The following is a 16,837-nucleotide window of genomic DNA, read 5'->3' as shown; positions in this document are numbered from 1 at the left end:
TGAATACATTAAATTAGATAAAATGGTTATGGCAATTAAGACCTCAAAATTTCACATTTAAGACTATTGAATTACTTTGGAGGCCTAATATTTATCAAATTGAGGATATTTTATGGACCTGCCTGTCAAAAGCTCACACCTGCCATGCCAACATCTACCTGCACGCATGCCTATCCAACACACATCTAAATGTGATCTGCATATAGTGACTTTAGTACAGGCTGTCGTGCCTGTATTGAGCAGACAGCAGTGAAGTCGTTGCCTGAAACGTAGCCTTGGGGTCCCGCCGCACTGACAGGCCCTGCAAGGACTAACACCGCTCCATCATGCTGCTTTGTACTTTTAAAGCGACGCCTTAAAAGTGACTGTGACAGAGCTGCAACTTGTGACTGAGGCACACTCATACAACTTATTCTCTGGTTTTATGTCATGGGGGTCAAAACATTATCAATGCTGATATTTTGTGGGAATAATTGAAAAATAATAATTGCAGTCTGGCTCTAAAATGTCTGTTTTCCCACCGCCGGCGCAAACTATCAATTCTGAATACAAGTTGTCTGCACACTAATTATTTCACCCAATGAACACAAGAATAAATGAACTCAGAAATGTCCAAATTACAGGCTTTGCCATGCAGATTGTGCAGTACAAATTTAATACACGGACTTACACACACAAGCACACACTGCGATGCCCTGCCACTGTGTCTTACCTATTACACCATCCAATCAACCAGCAAACTATTAAACAGGATATTGTCTTATTTATATTGAAGCTGACATTGTTGTTCCACTCAAAACACACAAACAGCCACACACATACACACACACACACACTTACACACATCCCAATAAAACCCCGGGCACAATGCTGAACCTGCCCACAGTGTCTCAGCAGGGTCTTAACACTTACCTATCAACTGGACTACAATGTGCTCCACAGCAAGCGCCTTTGCAGCACACTTGCTGAAAGGTTGCCACGGTTACAAGAAAGTGCCCCCTCCATCAAAACTGCTGGGGGTGGCAGAGCAGGTGTATGTGTGTGTGCGTGTGTGTGTGTGAGTTGCCAAGGAGACACTTTAGCCAACAGTGAAAAAAAGGGGCTTGTTGCTTCTGGCCATAGTTTTTTAAACACACACATGACCACACGGATGCACACACACACGAGAATCACAACATGTGTGCTTATAGAAACACACATGTAGGTCACACATCCACTTTTCCATCTACTATCCAATCTCAAGACTCACCAATAAAAACAAGCAGCCATTTTTTCTGGAGACCTGTAAAACAGGCCCTGACCTGCGCTCTGCTATAAAAACACATGACACACACACACACACACACACACACACACACACACACACACACACACACACACACCTGTAAAAGACAGCCTGCTCTCTGTGTCAACCTTTTCAATAAAGGTTATTCAATTTAATCCAACAGAAGAATTAAATACAGTGTTAAAAGCAATAGAATGGACCCCTTTTGTGTTACGCAGTTTCAATAAAAGTGATCTAATTCAAGAGGAGCCTATAAAATCTTAAATCACAATAGACATTAACAAATCTCATCTCAACAAATGTTTATGAATGGATTTGAGTTCTTTATATTCTACAAAGAAATGGAGAGAAAACAAAAAGGTCTCATGACACTTATCTTCATTGCTTAACCTTAGATTAAATTTACTAAATACAAGCCCCCAAAGCTTTAATGGAGGAAACCAATGATGACATACAACAGGTCCAAAGGGTAACTAGAATTACCTTACATCTTCTTTGTTTATTTTTGTATGTTATTGTGTAGTTATAGCCAAAAAACACGTTTTTTTCACCTGCAAAGTATTACACATTCGACTTTCTAGGTGCTATATTGAAGGCAACCGAACGTGCTTGAGTTTTTTGAAGACGTCTTTAGTTCTGAACTGAAAAAGACACTGATGAGATGCAAAACATCTTCAAAAAACTTGAGGAAGACCAGTTTTCTATGATAAAGCACCTAGAATTACCTTGACCTGGATAACACATTTGACTGAACTAATGGGATTTACTCAAAATAAACTACAGTGCCCACACACAACAAAGGCACTGACATGTTTTTAACAGTTTTTGTACAATAATAGCAATAATACCAAAACCAACATTTCATTGTTGGTTTTGGTCGTTTCATGAGATTTGTTGACAATAAGAAAAATATAGACTATTGCCAGCCTTACCCTTTAAATAGTGAACAGTGTTTCGGCACAGCAGTGGAAGAGCAGAACGTCACTAATGATCTGACTTCATACTCTGTCTTCATATCATATGAAAACTCAACTTCAAACCAAATCACTTCAGACAACTGTATAGCCAGTAAAAGCAAATCCAATTCATGTTATGGCCAATCACAACTCCACTCCAATTAAAGACCTGTCCCATCATTAAGCATCCCTCCATCACTATTTGAATGCACTCAGCTATATCAGAGGCAGAGGATGAAGCTGGACGGAGGCGCTGCTCTGGCAGTAATTGGGTTTAGCTGTTTAGATGTATGAGGGAATGGGGACATATGGGCCCGTATGTATTCTGCCTCCGTCTAGATGAATGGCTTTAATAACTGGAGGGGACTTAAAAGGCCATTTCATAATTACTGCTTACCTCTACTGGATTACAGCAGCACGGGGGGCTGGCAGAGTATGGATGAGGGTTGGAGCAAACTGTGCGGAGCGGGACATGTGCCATTTGTAAACGTGTGGTGGATACGAGAATGTGTGCACTTAGGGAGAACTGTAGAGAGCATAAATTCACATACACAAATCTACATAATGCTGAACTGGTGAAGCCCTTTATTTACTACTACACCACCAATAAATTCTGCTTTTTAGTCTCACACCATGACCTAAGTGGATGCAAGCGTCAGACTATTACGCCACATCGCATACACGGCTCTGTCCACACTGCATCCGTGAAAAATAGAGCTTCACATCATGTAAAAAAAACACTTTGATATCAGCTGTGGTCTCAGAGACATAACCACTGAAAGGATGTGTGAGTACTTATTTCCTCATTGTTCATATTCAAAACAGTACTATTGGTGGTAACTTATAGATATCATTGTTGTAGCTTCCACACCACATCATACAACCACATCCATTTTGTACAACAAGCTCGCTTGCTAGCATCCCACAATATTTTACAATATTTACAGAAACATTCAGCTCTCTCCAGCCAGATGCCATATCATTGTAGGGACTCCCTCACTGCCATCATGCCTCGTGCTGGAATAGTTTTTAGTTTGCGGTTAAGTTTGCTGTTCAAGGTTCCAAAACACAAATATCATTTTCTGTCAGTGTTTATAACGTGTCTGTTCCGACTGTGGTGGTATATGCTGTTTTGTATAGTTTATAGTTTACACCATTAGTGAGTTGGCTGTTAAACCTCATGGATCCAGTTAAAATGCACTCATTAAGGATTAAAGGCTGAAATGGCTGTGGATTTTGGGAAGAACAACCCAATGAGCCCATATAATTGTTTGTGACTCCGCAGTCGACACTATGGAGTCCTTTCACGTCCTCAGTTCCATCATCATCCAAGACCACAAGTGGGAGCTGAACATTAGCACAGTGAAGGATGTACTTCCTCCAGCAGATGAAGAAGTTCAACCTTCCAAAAACAATGATGAGTCACTTCTACACTGCAATAATCACTCCTCCAGGACCCTGAGACGGGCAGGAGGGATTGTGGCTGAACCCTCCTCTACCCCGGAGACAAAAGTCTTTGAAACACTCCCCCCCCGCAGAAGACTACAGTCAATCAAGACCAAAACCTCATGCCAAGAGAACAGTTTCCTTCTGACTGAAGACAATGCGGTATACATTAACGTCTTTACATCCATCCATTTTTATGCATTACATCAACGCACATCTTTGGGATTATATTTCTGTGCAAGGTATGATGTGGAGGGGTACTGATGTTTTTCGTTTACAAATTATTAACATTGCAAATACGGAATTTTATCCTATAAGATGTCCACAAAGATTTTCCTTAGTTTGCACTTGCAAAACGATAACAAATTGCAATTAACTGCACAATATGTTATCAGAATAAAAGCATATAAAAAAAAAACATTTTCTGGTGTAATTCATGCACATTTGTAATCCTGAGGGCTTTGGTTGAACAACATCATCATCTATTCACTTTTGTGACCTAATAACAGCTTGTGTGTATTTTTTAATAATGATTGATAAATTATAGACCTACATAAATGCTATTTTCAAATATTCAGATCCAGCTCTGTACTTCACAAATCACACGTGATTGTCAGGTGCAAGCTGTTGACAGTGTAGAAGGAGAAGAATCGGCCCTTACAAGAATAGAAATACAAGAAAAGCACACAGACACTCACAGATGGTGCTTACAGGCACAGACTGATAAATCAATCCAAATCGCCGCAACATGGTGACTTTCAGCTTAAATCAACAATGACACGCTGGATGCAAAGAACGGAGGGAGAGAGAGGGAGCGAGCTAAGCAGCGAATGACAGTGAGCGGCAGAGTTACACAGCACCCAAACAAAGAGACTGAAAACAAAGCAGAGGCTTCAGTGCTGGCGGGACGCTGGCTGGTTTCAAAGTCTTATTGTGTGGAGAAGAAACAGCAGTGGACTAATGGGTGCACGGAGCGACGGCACCGCTGGCTGTGCTGCAGGGTTAGCTGTTAGCTTGGCAACACTAAACAGACAACAATGGATTTCTTCAAGTGATCATCAGAAAACACACTCCAGATATACACACTGAAAAATGCTGAAGAATCAGGGAAACAAATAGGAACTGAAGCGACATCTGCGACAAATGCAGAGAAATGTGCATGAGGCTAAGATGCAGTAGAAGCCTCTGCATTGGCATATACTGTACTATGTGTGTGTGTGTGTGTGTGTGTGTGTGTGTGTGTGTGTGTGTGTGTGTGTGTGTGTGTGCTGGAAGAGCTCCCAGGTGTGTTGTAAGAGGGCAGCCTGACACCAGGGGAGATGTTAGACGCTAAGGGAGAAAAATGGGGGGATGAATGAGAGATATCTGTCCATTACTCTGGCTGTCTGTGGGGTGTTGACACACAAGCGCACACACACACACACACACACACACACACACACACACACACACACACACACACACACAGGCACGAGGGTTGTCAAGAATATTGATTTATCAGTACATTTCAATGAATGCAAACTTCCCGTTTGTTTTTTTTAATCTTGTTTCTCCTTGCTGAATTCAGACGTATTTTCTCGCTCATGAACGAAGCATAGGCAGAACACACCATCAGCAGCAGTTTGAGTCGTGCGGTAGATAATTGATCTGTCAATAGAGACAGGCCGCATTTAAGTCCCGCCCCCTCCAGGGGGAATACAATCCATCGCTCTACATTAACTTTGTGTTGCCTGAAGGTACCACCTTGTCTTTTCCATCAACTAGCAAACAACAGAATAATGTCTAAATGCTGCTGTGTGATGGGATGTACTGCCAACAATGAAAAGAACCCAAAACTAACTTTCTAAGATGCAGAACCAAAAAACTGAGCTTTTAAGAGGACAAAAGTGAACACAGATGTGTGTGATCAGCAGACAGAATGGAAGGAAACTGTGGGATCCTGACATTTTGTGAACTATGAGCAGCAAGTGATTTCCTAATTTGACCGAACTGTCGAGGTTGAAGCCAGCTATTACATTTCCTCTCTGGGAGACATAAGGTGCTACAATGATCCATTTCATGCTGGTATCTAATGTTTTTAGATAGCTGCACACATTTTGTGAGCATTTCACCCCTTGGTTGAAGCCTGTGGGCGTGGTTTTCAGAGTATGACGCTTTGCTCTGTGTCTCTTTCCAGTCAGAGCTGATCAGATTGATAGCTGAGAGGCGCAGACACTGCAGATTTTAAGACCCAGTGCAAAGAATGTTTCACTTTATCTGCGCCTGACGTTCTACTGCACCGTCTGTGCCCAGATTACGATCTGCACATTGAGGATGTGGTGCAGTCAATACACCCCAGTTCCAAAAATGGAAAAAATGCAATGTGGCAGTAGATGTTTTAATCATAACAGGCCGCCACAGGTAAATTATTGTGCGGGAAACCATGAAAATGGCATTAATATCAATATTTTTCAAGGCACTGTATGTAAGTTAGAAATGTCACTATCATGACATTCACAGACCAGCTCCATGGCAGCAGCCTAGTTCAGATTCAGTTTGCTGAATCAGTGGCAAATTTGTCAATAAGCAAATTCAGTATGCTGAACCGGCGGCCGTGGAGCCCATCAATGAATGAAATCACTCTGATTGGCCGTTCAGCTCAGCGTAACAAAGGATAAACGGAAGAGAGGAAGTAAACAAACAGCTAAAGTTAAGGGGGAGCCAGGTCGAAACAAACTGTTCTGAATGACGATTACAGATGACTGTTGGGGGAATCTCCTCTCATGCAGGCATAGAACATATGTGCTGGTTGACCGTCAGTTTGGTGTGTTCCTGTGCAGCTTTTTGGCTGAGACACATTGACATTAGGCGACAGCAGGGGGCTTTCATCACCGCTAGTTCTCGGATGTGGGCTTGGTCTTAACAGGCAGACACTCTCACTAAACATACAGAGTCACGAGGAGATGCTGCACTGTTCTGAATTGAGAGAGGAAACTCCAGAGACTGGAGCATGTTCACCATAATCACATAAGGCTGGAACAGATACAGCTGCAGAGGACGTTGAGAAAGAAAGAGAAGGCTGACGATAACAGAGAGCGAGTGAATAAAAGAGGATCAGCCTGTTGAGAGAAAGAGAATGAAAGTGATCATACAGAGAGAGAGAAGGATGTAGGAGAGAAAAAAAGAAAGAGGGATGACGGCTTGGGATTGAGAGGATACTAAAACTGGAATGAGCCTGGCAACAAAGAGCAGGAGAATAATCAAGAGAGAAGTGACGAGAGTGGTAGCAAAGATGAAAGCAGAAAAAAAAGAAAAGAAAAAACAACTAAAAGCTTTATTGAAGATGGAGACTCCTTAGACTGAAAAAAGAGAGGGAGAATGGGACTCAGTGAGTAAGTGACAGAGAGAAAGATGAAGCGAGAGAGAGAGAGTTAGAGGAGTGAGGCACTCCTCGTAGCGGCTCTAGCCAGAGAGAAAAAGGGTTTTAGCCAGATTAAAGAAGCCAGGCAGGCCTCTTAAGACCATCCGCCTAATGAAATATGTCAAAGCCCATAAAGAAACACTGAGGCCATTTAGGAAGGAGGGGGCGCAGGAAGCTAGGCAAATACACTGCGTCAGCAAAAATGAAAAACACGAAAAAGCCCTGTCAATACACATTAGCTAAGATGTCAAGGGAAGGGGGGATGAAAAAAAGAAAAATCAAGAAAGGAACGTTGCAGCAGAGAAATGGATCGCTTTATATATCATATAGGTTATGGGTGCTGATCAGAAATGCCAGGAAAATCATAGGGGGGAGAGACAGGGGACTATTCGAGGGGGAGAAGGAGGAGGAGGACGAGGGGGAGTGGAGGCGAAGCCACTTGTGTGAATGCTGAGTGTGGGGGATTTGAGGTCACCAACAGAGCTCGGGACATTTGTATTCCACCTGCAACAGGCTTAGTGGGCTTGTTGCAGGTGGATTTAAGAGATCGGTGTACGTGTGTGTGTGTGTGTGTGTGTGTGTGTGTGTGTGTGTGTGTGTGTGTGTTACAGAGACATAGAGGCAGAGAAGAAGTCAGACCTGTCTCTCAACATCAGAACTAAAATGCTGGTCATGTCTCTTTTGTTATATAAGCTTTGTTGCCATTTTAAAATACAGCAGGTGTTCTGAATGAGATGTATCTACACTACTGAACACCACAATTACAACAATAACTTCAATCAACCAATCACTGATTGGTCAGATAAAACTATACAAGCAACAATACAACAAAACTCTATTGTTATTGTGTCCTGTTTTCGTCAGAGTAACTGCTGAAGTGTGAAGAGCGAGAAAAACTGCACAGAGAGGGCAGGAGAGGTGATGGATAAAACTCTGAACTTTCTACCAAAAGACTGTTGTTTGTTTCCTGGGAAAAAAAAAATCGTTGTTGTAATTGTTGTTAAACCCTTTGAAAGCTGAGCAAAATTGCATGATTTCTTTTAAAAACATGTGAATAAGCATCTTAACAAGAAATGACCTAGATATTTAGAAGTAAAAAGTTACAGAAAATGGACCTAAAAATTAGCAACTAAAATACAGTAAAACAAACAAAGAAAATAACCTTTAAAATGTGCAAAAAAATATATTTATGAGTTGAAAATAAATTGTAAAGCTAGAGGTAAATAAAAAATAGTTTTCTGGACATTTCTGGACATTTGTCCCTAGTTTATATATATATATATATATATATATATATATATATATATATATATATATATATATATATATATATATATATATATATATATATATATAAAATAATCCCCCACAGCTAATTTTCAGGTCATTTTCTTGTCACCTTTTACGATTTTTTTTTGCAATTTGTGGGCCAGCTTTTTTGCAGAGTTGCTCATTGTGTTTTTCCCCTTATTCTCAAAAGAAATAAAACCAATTTTCTCAGGTTTCAAAGGTTTAAATACTTGTGAGAGGCATCTGAACACAGCACAAGAAGCACTGCCATCCAACGCCAACCGCAAAAAAGCACCATCAACGCTTGCAAAAAAAAACCTAAGAGCTCAATTTAAGCACAAATTTAGCAAAGCTGAAAAAGAAGCGCCTGGAAACCTCCCCGTCTATGTCATCTTCTGCAGCCCAACTAAAGATGGTCAACTGAACCATGCTCTCTGCAAGCAACAGATTTTTATTCATACTGGAGACGCAATGCTGGAGCAGTCACATCTGACTCTTGCTTTTTCTCATTCAGGCATCCATGATGGAAATATTCCTTACAGCTTTATTCAAACGTGACTTTTACAGAAAAAGCCACAACTCTTGCGTGATATTCTGCACCTGGTGCACAAGAGGGAAGTCAAAGAAGAAGAGCGTTCTCGCGGGCTGCATCACTGATGGATATTAAAACTTGTTTTGCCATTGAAGCCTTAATTATAGATCACAGACTACAGTGACTCCCATAATAAATGAATGTAATCAATATCTTCATTTAATGTCATTAGATAGCAAATTCTGCTGCCTTTTTTACAAGGTCTAACAAGCATGGAATGACAATATGTTATGTTAGAACTCTTGAATAAAACAAGATGTGAATTTAATCCCTCTTTCTGTGTATAAACTTTCATCTCAGTCTTGTTCTGTGCTCTAAGTTTTACAGAAATGTTACGAGTCAGATTGCAGTCAGGACTTTTATGTAAAAGTGACTCCGGACATGAGACTGACATGTTAAATTGCCATCAGATTTGCATAACGAGGTGCATGTCTGAGAGGGGATTCAGTCAAGGCTAATTCCAAACTAACAGTGGTTCCAGCAGTCAGAAAGTACTTCAATTCTTCAGAGTGAATTATATATGGTTTGAAGCACGACTGTGTAATGTCACTCAGTAAAGCAAAAAGTAATACTGACTTTATATTTTACCTTTAACTAGACTTTTCTCAAATAAAACAAGGCGGAACTGAGTGCGGAGGAATAAGTGAAGCAGAAGTCATTGTAATGCTATACGGCTGCTGTCAGCTGTGTGAGGATTGAGCACTGTGGGCCTGCTGACCTGGACGGCTATAAAGCAGCGAGAGCTCAGACACTAAGTGCTTCACAACTCAACTTTGTCAGCCAAAGGAGTGGAGAGGAGGGGGAGGCAAAGGAGAATGAGGACTAAAGAAATGTTTGAGAATAGATAATAGAATAGAAAACTAGAATTACCGCCTTGTGTTTGAATGACTCTGAAAACCAGTCAAGTTGCATTTACAGATTACATCCATGTCTGTGAACACATTTCCCCATCGCAGCACAGAAAATCTATACAATCAGCACAGTTTCAACAAGGAAACCCAATATTATTTTCACCAATTCAATATCTGACCAAATATTAGTGACAGTTGAACTTTGACCAACAAACTCCAAATTTGAGGTAATTCCCTCAAGGCCTTCTTGAGATATTACCCTCACAAGAATGAGATGGATGAAGAAGTGACAGTGACCTTGACCTTTGGTCATCAAATTCCCACTGGTTCATCGTTGAGTCAAAGTGGACGTTTGTCCCAAATTTGAGGAGATTTCCTCAAGGCCTTCTTGAGATATCAAATTAACAAGTAAGAGACAGACCCAAGGTCACAGTGACCTTGAACTCCAAAATACTGTCACAGGGTCCCTTCAACTTAAGGAAAGTGGCATTTAAGCCTTTTAATGACTTTTAAATGCCACTTGGGAAGAAATTTAATGCCAATATTACAGGCTAGGGGAACTTTGATTATATTTTTAAAAAATGTATTGTGACATAAAACATGAGTCGGTCCATCCTTGAGTCAAAGGGGATGTTTTCGCCAAATTATAAAAAATATCCCTCACGGTGATCCTAAGATATCCTGTTTACGGGAATCAGACAGATAAGGTTACAGTGCCCTTGACCTTCAACTAGAAAAATCTAATCAGTTCATCGTTAAGTCCAAGTGGATGTTTGTGCCAAATTTGATGCAAGGCTTTTGTGAGATACCACGATATGGGACGCAAGTATGTATGGACCAATGGACGGACATCCCAAAACCATGAAGACTAATAATGGCCGGCACAGAGGCATAAAAATGAGAAAATGAGAATCATCACACACAAGGTTCATTTATAGTTGCATGTTGATGGATTAAACTGTTGCACTTTTCGAGAAAAAGAGATGTGGCAGTTTGGAGGATCAAAAGCAAAAGAGGAGAACATTTTTATGCTTTTATGCATTTGTTTAGATTAGATCAAACACTTACCGTTCCTCTGCCCGACCAGTGATCCCATGTTGCTCTCGTCAGCCACTGTAACACAAAAAAACAGACAAAATTATCACACATACTGGGATACTGAGCAGCTTTGTGCCGCTTTACAAATGGTAATAATGGTATCTACTGGTGCTGGCACACGCTGTAAATGAGTCCCTGCAGAAGTATCAGACAGAGGAGGACCAGTGAGGGACAAAATGAGACAGACTGAAAGAGGAAATGAAAAAGAAGCAGAAATATAAGAAGAAAGAGTGATATTGTGCTTGCGAGAGAAAATGAGAACAGATAGAGGTGAAGACAATGAGAGAAATAATAAAGGGAGGAAAAGGAAAACAAGAAGAAACCCCCGCCAACACCCCACCCACCACCGCCTAATCTAACTAAACAGGATTGCAGTAGGCCAGCAGCAGCCGTTACAGGCTGGTTCGCCATGAGATACAATAATAGGTTTTCATTACGTTGCTATTTCTCTTAAATAATCCTTTTCATTTTTTATGAGGTCAATTTTCCCGGTGGACAGATGGGTGAGGGAGAGAGAAAATGAGAGAATATTGAAGGGACTAAGGGAGAGAGTACAGCAGTGTGAAGGAGAGGAGGGACAGATGGAGAGTGATAGGGGTCGTCAGAAAAAAACAAAGTTCATAAAATCCTGCAAAGAAACATCTGTAGCAACCGAGACACAGAAACAGAAATACCTTTCTTGTGCACGTGTGGCAGATAAAATACAGAACTTTAAAAGTTTGGAAAAACTATTCTGGGCAATGTGACCCTGCCAGATAATGACAAGCTTCCTTTCCTTTTCCACAGTGAAAGATTAAAAATGTTGCTTAACCTTCAGCTGGCTTCCTTATATACTGTTTTTATTTGTATACTCTATTACTGGATAATATAACCACATAATGTAAAAGTATTCACACAAATCTAATCCTATATAGTGTCAGAATGCCATTATGAGGTTGGAAAAAAATGGATAGACTGAGAAAGTAAAAAAACTGACAAAAAAAAGGGAGTAACTAAAAGAGAGGGTAAGAGACAGAAAGATGAGGAGCATCAAAGACAAAGAGTTATAGAAAAGAGGGCAAGGGACAAAGAAAAGTTGAGGAAAGAAGAAAAGGTTAGGAAAGACAAGAGACAGGGTGAGAAAAAAAGAGAGATGGATCAAGAGAGGTTGAGGGATGCGTTGAGACAGTGTGCGCAGCAGAGAGAGGCAGAGAGTTAATGAGACATAGAGAGCTGTGCGTGTGTGTGTGTGTGCGTGTGTGTGTGTGTGTGATGGAGCTGCTGGATGTGTTTTCATGGGTTTTCCTCCAAATACAGATTTGACCTCTTGGCCTCTGAAAGTATGAATGTGCGTCGGAGGCTGATGGACCATTAAGATGACTCTCCATTTGCTCTTTTATGGATCCACAAGTCTGTTTCACACAATATACCTCTGACGCTGCTGAGTGGATTGTTTTTTCATTATTTTGTTTGTTCCTTTCTTCATACAACACTAGTTTTTTCAGAAACTACTAAAGAGATAGCTTGGATCGATTAAAGTGGTCCTCAATGAGGTACTGATCCATAGCCAGTGTATCACATACAGTGGAAGTTGCATCCCCAGTTTAGAGAAGCAGACAGGAGTACTGACATAGAAGATAAGCAATATACAGCTGTGAACGAAGACAGCAACAAAACATATTGTAGTCACCTAAAACCAAAAGCATGCGCTTATACTGAGAGTATTTTCCCACTGTATCTTGCTGCAGACAGCCCGTAACAAAGCTGTTTACAGCTTGAGTTCCTCATTTATGCTCTTGTCAAAGCCACCACGCCCAATTGAGTAAAACAGTCATTTAAGCGCACTAAACACAGAAGGTGCTCGTCTACTGTTGCCTCAATCAGTAAACTTGTTTGTGTTATTGTGTGACTTTGGTGAGTCTAAATTAACCCTTTTAAACCCCAATGTGATGCAAAAACACAAACAAAATAACTGATTGAGGCAGCAGTAAACCATCAGCCTCTGTGTTCAGCAAGCTAAAATTACTGTTTTGCATTACTGTGTACATTATCTAATTAAAATATGTGTTACTTTGCATTAGTTAAGTTTCCAGGATAAAGAGCTGAAAATTGGATAAAGTTACATTCAAAATTCTTGTTTCATTTTGTTGATATTGCAGTTAACAGTTTTTACGGAGGAAATTGTTTGGATAGCTGTATATATAACTCCATAAATCACAAAGTACTGCTACCATTACATTGATCTGATTTTGAGAAAATGGCATTTAACGATATGTATTGAAAAAAAAAAAGAAAATTCATACACTTTTAGATAAAAAATAAGACACCACAGGTCAACAAAGGAAAAAATGTGATTCATAGATATGACCATCTTCCCGTTGATTACTCACATTTAAATAATAATGTTTCACCCGATAGCTGTGGCCACCAGTGTGTGAATGTGTGTGCGAGTGGGTGAATGTGACCTGCGGCGTTAAATCGTTTTAAGTGGTTGGACTAGAAATGTGCTATTCAAGTGCAGATCCATTTACCAAAGGAAATGATGCATGCCTGTACTCCAGCACAATTTTATCTCATTGATGACATCAACCTCACTAATTACACTACGTCAGACCCAGATTAAGTCACTGCGAATGCAAACGGATCATTACTGAATACTACTGTTTCACATTTAAAGCAGTCCATCAACTAATCAACTTGTGAAAAACGAGCTTTTATGAAGGAGACAAATTAATTTGATCAAGTAAGTTGATCAGAACTGGCAAAACTCAACAAATGATGCATTTGAAGACCTCGTTACCACCTCAGCTGTTTGTTATCAACTGAGTTAGAGGGTAAAGTTCTAGTAAATTAAGACATTAGACAATGATTGGAGGGCCACCTGGCACCTTATCAGGGGCTGGATTTAGCCCATGGGCCGTAGTTGAGTATGTCGAAGTGATGTTGTAAAGAAATGCAGATTAGAAAGAAAACTCTTCTCTGGTGTTTTTAGGAACTAGAGCAGCTATAGCTTCAGTGACTTGACTGTTCGGCTCGGCGTGTGCAGGCGGCGTGCGTGAGGATTCTTGAAATGTGAGGGGAAGCTCTGAGTCAACAGACTATTTGCTAAGGCATCCAGGGTCAATAAAAGAAGTTCACCTCTTCCTGTCAAGTGGTGTTTAATAAAAGCTAACCTGCTCTGCGCTGCGGTGAAAGCTAAGATACGTGTGACCGCAACGACTCACATGTGGGAAAGTCTCCAGAGGAAGGAAAAAAAAAAAGAAAAAAGAAAAAGCACTTGGCTCTTTAAATACAAAATGTGTAGACAGGGTCAGTATCAGAGGTCTCAGTGCTCCTGCCATCTTTATACACACACCCACTCACACACTCACACACTCACACACACACACACACACACACACACACACACACACACGGAGCTCTGCTAACTACCTTGTATCAGCCCTGGGCACTTTAGAGAAGGAAGGGATGAATAGAAGCAGAGAGATAACACAAAAAAACAGATTGAAATGGAGGACGGCCAGAGATGGAGATAGAAGCCAGAAAGGGGAGGACAGAAAGCGGTGGGGATTGGAGTGGCTCCTCAGTGGGATAGAGTGTGTTTGAGTGTGCGCGTGTGCAGACCACCCTTGTCCGTAATGAAAGCCAATCAGCTTGGGTGGCAGAGGAGCGTGCTGCAGGAAGAAAGCCAATCCACTGAACCTAATGAACCGCGATTGGAAATCAGAGAGAGGCAGAGAATAAAGAGAGAAAGATAGAAGAGAGCGAGAGCCATGAACTCATTGGCTTTCGGTTGAGAAAGAGAGCCCAGAAAGGGAAAAAGAGAGATAAATAAAGATGGAGGGATTGCTGAGAGATGGGGGAAGAAAAAAAAAACAGAGCGGGACCTCATCCTTATCTGAAGAAACTTGAAGGAAAGTGTCAGAAAGAGAAAAGTAAGAGATAAAGAAAGATTGGAGACAGATAGAAAAAGAGGAGGGGATAGACGGAGGTCAGCTCAGGTTAATACGAGGAAATAAGCCCCTTCGTTCTCGTCTTCCACACACACAGCAAGCCACGAGATTGGAAACCTCACGCCTTTCATTCACACACAAATAGAGGACACACACACACACACACACACACACACACACACACACACACACACACACACACACACACACACACAGCAGACAGCGTGTTCATCCAGTGTGTTGGAAAGCCCCTGGGTTTATGAGTTCAGGAGGTCAAATCCCCCCAGGGCCGCGGATAATAGGAGAGGGCTACATATCACAACAAAGAAATGTAGTGATAAGAGGCATGTGATAGCTGTTGTGTGTGTGTGCGTTTTCGTGTGTGTAGTCTGGCTCAATGATTAGACTTGAATGTTTGGCTGGGTTGCGATGGTTGAGACAACATTACGTTTGTGCTGTTTTTACCCCTAGAAATGCCTCCAATCTGGTGAGAACTAAAACAACAGCTTCTTTCATTGATGAGGGTTGTGAGTGTGTGCGTGTGTGTGTGCGTGTGCGTTTGTACTCACCCATATCCATGCTCTTAGACGCTCTGTTGCGGGGGATGTTATCCTTGTCGTTGAAGGCTGCGGCAATGTGGGGCTGCCTCTCAAACTCACTGCAAAAAAATCAAATCAAACTTTAATCAATTTATTGATCAATGTTTACATCTGAAGCAGTGCAGCCGGAGGGATGTACCAAGAAGTGACATTATTGGGTTAGAGAGGTATGTTAAGTCTAAAGCCAGGGTTTGTGTTGTGTCATGAAGGTGGCTCTTTTTTAACATGGGTAGATCTCCATGGTAACTTATGCTGCATGGCTTACCTGCAACCAGTTCATGTTCTGACTTTTGGCTTAAAATCATCCTAAAAGTGCCTTTCATTAATCATCTCCTCAAGAAAAAGTGTTAACCTTCAGTAAACAGTTGATCTATTAGCCAATACATCTTATCAGATAGGGGAATACATTATATGTACCTCTATTTTCTGTACTTTAAGTGCAAAAAGGCTTGTTTGTGACATTTTTTAAAAAGTGCTGGGGGGATCCTGGGTACGGGCTAAGCTAGAATAAACTCAAATTCTAGAAACATCCCTGCATATAAATGAAGTGTGTGCTGCTGCTGCTGCTGTGATTGGATTTTCCTCATTTATTCATTTTATCTGACAAATATTATAATGTTTGTTTATTAACTGGCCCCTGGCCTCTTGTCATTTTGCAAAAGTGGCAAAGCAAGTATCCTTGATCTAGACATTAAGGAGTTGTATGTCAGACCACAAAAGCCCAAATCCGATGGATCGGACATTAAACAGACTTCACCCTGCCAGCTCCCAAGTACAAAGTCCATGTAAAGTCCGATTGAGCCCATATGTGAAGAGAGCAGGTGAGAAATCACAGCGAGTGAGTGGCTGTGTTGATGACGTTTCGATCTATCCATCTTACATCAACTGAAAGCACAGGAAAAAAGGATGAAGAAAATGGCTCATTTATATGGAGAGAGCAACGGCAATATCTAACTGGGAAGAAATAAAGATTTGAGAAACTTTGGCGGTAAAGAACGACACTTGAAGCTCTGACACAAAGAGGCGACGGTCGGCCGTAGGTCAATGTTGGGCCATTTGTGGGTGTCTGTCATCCTAGTCACTGGCTGCCAGCCACTGTCAGCTTTTGTTCCACTGATTCTACATGCTGACCTGTTCTTTGCGACAGTGGAGCCCCACCAGAAGAGAAACAGAAGTGAGGAATATCACAGAGGCCACCTCACTAAATATTTTAAAAGAAAACTAAAAATGTATCTCCTCACTTTAGCCTTCAACTAGCACTGTCTTAACTGCTTTGCATTTTGCGTTGCACTAACGCACTGCTGCAACTCTTTAAAATGTTGTATTTTCCTTAATTTTTTGTATTTTACACTCGATTTTTAGCTTCATTTTTAATAATATTATCTCAA

General features: G+C 41.0%; 1 protein-coding gene across 3 annotated transcripts in view; it reads right to left on the bottom strand.

Annotated features, from left to right (window-relative positions):
• pard3ba (par-3 family cell polarity regulator beta a) overlaps positions 1–16,837 on the bottom strand; it is a 200,630-nt gene that overhangs the window by 84,728 nt on the left and 99,065 nt on the right. For all 3 annotated transcript variants that reach the window (XM_088074335.1, XM_042513093.2, XM_088074336.1), the window contains 2 exons: positions 15,420–15,508; positions 10,889–10,933 (listed from right to left, as the gene is read on the bottom strand). In XM_088074335.1, the coding sequence (XP_087930461.1) occupies positions 10,889–10,933; positions 15,420–15,508 (134 nt within the window). The remainder of the gene's footprint in view (positions 1–10,888; positions 10,934–15,419; positions 15,509–16,837) is intronic.

The sequence above is a fragment of the Plectropomus leopardus genome, chromosome 24 (genome assembly GCF_026936395.1).
Source record: "Plectropomus leopardus strain MGB_pleo_1.0 chromosome 24, ASM2693639v1, whole genome shotgun sequence".
In the NCBI taxonomy this organism is placed as follows: domain Eukaryota; kingdom Metazoa; phylum Chordata; class Actinopteri; order Perciformes; family Serranidae; genus Plectropomus; species Plectropomus leopardus.
The sequence above is the reverse complement of the archived record's forward strand: the minus strand, read 5'-3'. Positions and strand labels throughout refer to the sequence as shown.